Genomic DNA, 6,136 nt, shown 5'->3' on the forward strand with positions numbered 1-6,136 from the left:
CCAGCACTTTGGGAGGCCGAGGCGAGCATACTGCCTGAGGCTGCAGGTTCGAGACCCGCCTGGGCAACTTGGCGAGGCCTCATCTCTAAAATAAATCAAAAACTAGCCAGGCGTGGTAGTGTGCGCCTGTTGTTCCAGCTACTTGGAAGGCTGAGGTGGAAGGATCGCCGGAGCCCAGCAGGTTGGGACTGTGGTGGCTGGGAGCATGCCACTGCACTCCAGTCTGGGAGACAGAGTGAGACTCCAACTAAAAAAAAAAGGAAAATGGTTCTTGGTTAAAGAAGAAATCATAATGAAAAATTAGAAAATAATTAGCACTGAATAAAAATAGTACATATAGAAAATTGTAAGGTGAGCTAAAACAGTATTAGAGAAGACATTTATGGTCTTAAATGGTTTTATTAGGAAAGAAGATGAGAATTTGGAAGTCAGGGAGAATATGTCCAAAGAAAATATAAGGAAAGAACATGACTAAACCTGTTAGCAACCTAACTTATTTAATTAACTTTATATTATAGCTCATCTATAGAAATATGTAAAAAAAGGCCCTACCCAAGATATTATAGTGTCTATATCATGACACCTCAATCAATTAATCTTAACTGATGAGCTAATTCCAAAGCCCAATATACATTTATCACAATGCTAGTAACTGTGGCTCTCCCCAATCCCATTCTCTTTACAAGATTCTTTATAGTCAAGTGTTCCAATTAGAAACTTAGGGAAGAACCCTTTTTCCATCTGACTAATTGAAGATATGATCCTCCCAAAGCCCCACCTTTGTTGTGACCTAATACTTTGAGAAAAACTCAAATTCTCCTTTTGAAGAAGCTATGGTTTGAAAGGAAAGAAATTCACTCACATCCCTAAGTAGGAAAAACAAACAAACTCAATAAAAGGTACCTGCAAAATCTCAGGATTATCATGAGAAATGGCTACAAAAAATAAACTTTTCATTCTTCTTCTTTTATAACCAGTCTTCTTCCCTTCTCTATTTATTTCCCTTCTCTCTGCTGCTTGCAGTTTCCTATAACACCCAGTGTGGGGAATCAAGGTACAGACTGGCTGAAAACCAGCCTGGCTCCTTGCCACCCTACAGTGCTCCACAGATTTTTGGTGGGGCCATCACATTTCCAGCCCTGCACAATTCACTGCACTGAGCTTCATCCAAACTGATCCACCTCTCGACTCTTAGATGTTGGCATTACAGTCTGACCAGAATCTCTTCATTTTCCTGTTTTCTCATTTCCTTGCTCCCATTAACCCCATTCTTCAACATCATTAAAACCTCTAGCCCTGGATCCACCAGCCCCCTCCTGCCCAGACTTCCATTCCTGCCAAGCTTGTACTCCCAAAGACAACCAACGAATTACCCTCTCACTGTAGCAGCACTGGAGACCCAATGACCCCTTGCCCTCACAGACTGGAGCAATCCCATATTCTAGCAAAACTGCAGTCACTTTACACGTGGTTTTTCAGTTTTGGCTGGACTCTCAATGCTAGTCTCCGGTTGCTTTCTTGTCCTTGGCTTCTTCTCTTCCCAAGTCTTTTCCATTCTCAGTCACCTTCTCAACCCTGCTGCCTTTAACTCTCCTACATTGTATCTTACCTCATAGAGAAAAATAAATAAATAAGAGACTCATGAGGCTTGATTGAAACTACTCCAGCAAAGGTCATGAATGAATTAGTCTTTTCTCAGCTATTCCCTTGGCTAGTTCCCTCCTATCAGTCAGACTCCAGTTCAAATGCTACCATTCCAATGAGCCCTTCACTGTCCCACTGAGGAAAGTCATTCTCCTACTAACTCTATCCCCTAGCTCTGTTTCATTTCCTTACAAGACTTTTCATGGAGATAGGGACCTGGCCTGTCTTATTCATAACACTATCTTTGGCACCTAGAGCAAAGTAGGTTCTCAATAAATATGTCTTAAACTAATTCTATGGAAAACTAGTTCTGATTTACTGAAGTTTTGAATTACTCATGAGTTTCAGTAGCACACTCTTTAGATAAAATTCAACCACCCCTTTTCCAATTGCAAATCATTACTGTCAACTTTTCTCCCTACTCCCCCCCATTCTAAGTTCTGTCACCTTCTTCAAATCATTGCTACCTCTGTCTACTATCCCCTCAAACCTACTTTGTCATTCTAGATTTTTTTTCAGTATCTGACTTACATTTTTCCTCTCTACCTTATCCCTTGTTTTCAATAACTTCTGTGTGGTCAGCGACATACATGTCAGCTACTAACCACAGGACAACCCTAGCTTAAATCTCACCCTAAAATGTTTCCTCTTAAAAACCTCAACATTCATTTTTTCTACTTCCCTGTAACCAACAAAGCTGTTCTTGCTCTTCACTGAAACCTCTAAGCTTGTGGCCTCTCCACTTTATACTCCTGGATATACATTAGATTTTTTATTATTTTGCTGTCTGTATCCTCCTATTAATACAATTCTCATTGTCTTATTAAATTCTCTGATCTTTCTGCTACATGCTCTCTCCCATCTTATTATGTTCCAGCACCACTACAAAAATCTTCCAATATCATTTTATAATATTTAATTGCAGATTCTATTGGTTAAACTTAATGTGCTAAGACCTAAAGTAGCACAAGACTTGGGTAAGCAAGAGACACGCTTTCTATTTGTAATAGAAATAAAAATGTTAAACAGAAAGTATGGGTATTCCACGTTCTCATTTGATTAGGACAAGATGTATAATTGACATTAATTCCCAGTCACCACTTCACATGATTATTTGGAGGAAATACTTACATAGATAAGCCCTGAATAGTAGCGATCCTTCAAATTATGTAAAACAGAAGCTTCATTCAAGCATGTCAATTCCGCCATATCCTCCACCTTGGAAAACTTAGGTGGGTTCATCTTCTGAATATCATCTTTGTTGACCATTGCTTTCTTTCCATTCTCTGCCAACTCCACCATAACTTCATCTCCCCGTTCTTCTTTGATACTAGCTGCCTCAAAACCATGGCGTTCTGATGGAATCCACACTAGCTTTTTAGCTGTCCAATCAGCTTGAGTGGCAGGGTTGTAGATGACAGCCCTGTCCACAAAGAGATACCTCTCAGGATCCTCAAGTCCAGTTCTCTGTGCCATTGTAAACAGAAGGATCCAAGAGCAATCACCTCTAAGAGAAGAGGAGGAAGGCAAAGTTAGATGCTTAGGAAGTATAAAACAATTTACAAACTTTACTTTTCTAAGAAACTTAAAACCTTTGGTAAAAATAAAGCATAAGCTCTGAGTTACGGAGCTGGGGTATTCCTCTTTACAGCCATACTAACCAAGTTTCCAAGGTAAATTTTAGGGGTGACCACAAATTATGACTCTGGCTGTCTGATGACCACTCAAGATTTGCCCTCAGTTATCGAGGGCTGAAAACCAGGCAGAGGAAAAAAAGCAAAGTTACAGGTTGACCTTTTTTGCTCTTTATATGCATTCTTACCCTTACCACTAATTAAACAGGGAGTTAAGGAGGGAAAGAAGAAAAAGAAAACAAAGATGCATAATAAAAAATTCATGAAGTAGCACCAGAATTAATGCTACCACAAGAAAATAGCTACAAAAACACATGCTTGCCAGAAGAGTAAGGAATACAGGTCTAAAACCCTCCTCCTGTGCTACCCTCAGACAACAGACTCAACGTTCTTCTTGTACCACACATCAGTCCTCCTAGAGCTTCTCTACGGTCCCACGTGTCTTAATGCGATCAACTGGGATTACAAAAGACAAGTATACCTTGGCTTCACACAACAGCCTTCCTAGTATGTGGTGGTAGTTGTTCAGGTCTCCATTCCCACCTTGCAGCTGCTTCTACCCCTCAGCATTCCATCATTCAACAAAACTCACCCTACCCTGATCTTACACACCTAAGCAGGTATCTTCTTAGTGCTGGTATCTTCCCTTTAGAGTGTGTGGCCCAGAAGCAAACATCATAGTCCAGATATGGCCTGAGCAGTGCAGGAAAAAAGTAGCCGTTAACGACCTTGGCCACACCTAGGAAGGTGCTAGTTCTGTGACTTTTTTTTTTTTTTTTTTTGAGTTGGAGTCTCACTCTGTCACCCAGGCTGGAGTGCAGCATACTCACAGCCACATCAGAGTTGATCTGCTGGGCTCCAGTGATCCTTCCGCCTAGCCTTCCAAGTAGCTGGAACCACAGGCGCACACTACCACACCTGTCTAAGTTTTTATTTATTGTAGAGACGAGGTCTCACCAAGTTGCCCAGGCTGGTCTTGAACCCACGGGCTCAGGCAATCCACTCGCCTCGGTCTCCCAAAGTGTTGGAATTACAGGCTAAACCGCCAGTTCTGGCCAGTTCTGTGACCTTTACTTTTTCTAAATGTATCTCAAGACCTAAATGGTTTATTGAGCACTCACGCATTCATAAAGGGCCACCAGGGAAAGTCCCACACATATTGCTGCTAGGCTAGTCTCCTCCCACACTTATGCAATTGGCTTTTTGAGTCAAATAACAGGATTTTACATTTGACACTCACCTTTCTGATGTGACTCATCACTCCTGCCTGACAATATCTTTTTGGAATTTGATGCCATCTTAAATATTTCCGCTATTTCCAAATTGGATGTTATTACAAATTTCATTGGCATGCCTTCCATGACTTCATTCAAATCAACACAATAAGCCAACTGAGTGCCTATCAAATCCCCTCAACTTCTCTCTTTCCTCCACCCTACCCCTTAGTCAAAAAATCTGGGGGGTTCCTTGCAGGCAAGAGGATAGACTTTTAGACTGCAAGGAAAATCATAAAGTAGTCTAAAGTTGTTAAGAGGTTCTTAACCTAAGTTCATAGATGAATTTCAAGCTTCATGAATTCCCTGAAATGGTATCAAATTGCTATCCACTTAGTATGTACATATATGTACTATTCTAAGACCACTCATAAGTTTCTTTAGATTTTCTAAGGGGTCTGTCTGTATTCTAAAAGATTAAGCACTGATAGCGGGTTCAAATATTAGCCTTTTAACCTTAATTTACCACAATCAAAAGGCTATAATTCTTCAGAAATTATTTGTCACAACACAATGCATTACAAACATCCTCTGGAGAAGGATTTCTCAAATTGTGACAAGCAACAGCAACACCTAGAAAGTTAATTAAAATGCAGATTGCTGGGCCTCATCTCAAGTGTCTGACTCAGTAGATCTGGGGTAGGTCTGAGAATTTGCATTTCGTACAAGTTCCCAGATGCTGCTGCTGGTGGTGGTCCTGGGCCACACTTGACAATCACTGCTCCACAGTACTGCAGTTGCCATGGTGAGCAACTGCTGTTGGCAGGTACGCTGGAGTAGAAAAAGAGGTTGAAAACCAGTGTTCTAGACTAATTCATAAGAGGATTTAAAGAATATGCTGATGTTTTAAAGGTTATAGACTTGGATAAAACAAAAATCACAAAATAAAATGAAACAAAAGGAATTACAAAACATGTGATTGATGTCATTAAGACTTTCATAAATAAAATTGCTAAGCCATATTATAACCAAACTTGAAATTCTCTTCTTAGGTATCCTCTTTAGGAGAGGGCAATACAGAAAATATTCGTGGGCACACACACATTCTGAAGGATAAAAGTCTATTACCTCTAGGGTCTAGTCTAAGAACACTATTAACAAGTCTTCTCTTTCCAACTAAAACACTGGTAAGAAGGAGGCCTAGCTCTGAGGTGGGAAATACCCTTGGTGAATTTGAGGATAAAATAATAGGATACACATTCTGCCTTTTGGAAGGACACAATTTTTTAAAAGAGAAAATATTCAACTATAACAAATTATGATATAAATTACTATTATTATTCTTATTAGGTATAAACTGTATATCCTATACAGCACTAAGGAAACTGTCTTACTGCCAGTAGGCATGCCCACATTTATTTAATTTTACATTGGACATGTAATTATATGTTTAAAGTTAGCAGGTAATTATCAAATCAAGACATTTAAAATTGATCAGTACTTTTTCTAAGTGGGGAAATGCTTGCAATTTAATATTTTTTAAAAATAATAAATAAATACATTTTAAAAACAACAGATCACAAAAGTATAATTACAGCATGGTCCCAATTACTTATACATATGTATTTTTTTTTTTTTTTTTTT

The 6,136-nt window shown here is 39.3% G+C and overlaps 1 protein-coding gene across 7 annotated transcripts in view; it reads right to left on the minus strand.

Moving 5' to 3' along the window:
* MYH10 (myosin heavy chain 10) overlaps window positions 1-6,136 on the minus strand; it is a 154,789-nt gene that overhangs the window by 144,234 nt on the left and 4,419 nt on the right. For all 7 annotated transcript variants that reach the window (XM_008061144.1, XM_021713963.1, XM_008061139.1 and 4 more), the window contains exon 2: window positions 2,776-3,151. In XM_008061144.1, coding sequence (XP_008059335.1) covers window positions 2,776-3,120 — 345 coding nt within the window. In that variant the 5' untranslated portion in view covers window positions 3,121-3,151. The remainder of the gene's footprint in view (window positions 1-2,775; window positions 3,152-6,136) is intronic.

Source organism: Carlito syrichta, unplaced genomic scaffold (assembly GCF_000164805.1).
Source record: "Carlito syrichta isolate Samal-C Ts95f unplaced genomic scaffold, Tarsius_syrichta-2.0.1 Scaffold305117, whole genome shotgun sequence".
Taxonomy (NCBI): domain Eukaryota; kingdom Metazoa; phylum Chordata; class Mammalia; order Primates; family Tarsiidae; genus Carlito; species Carlito syrichta.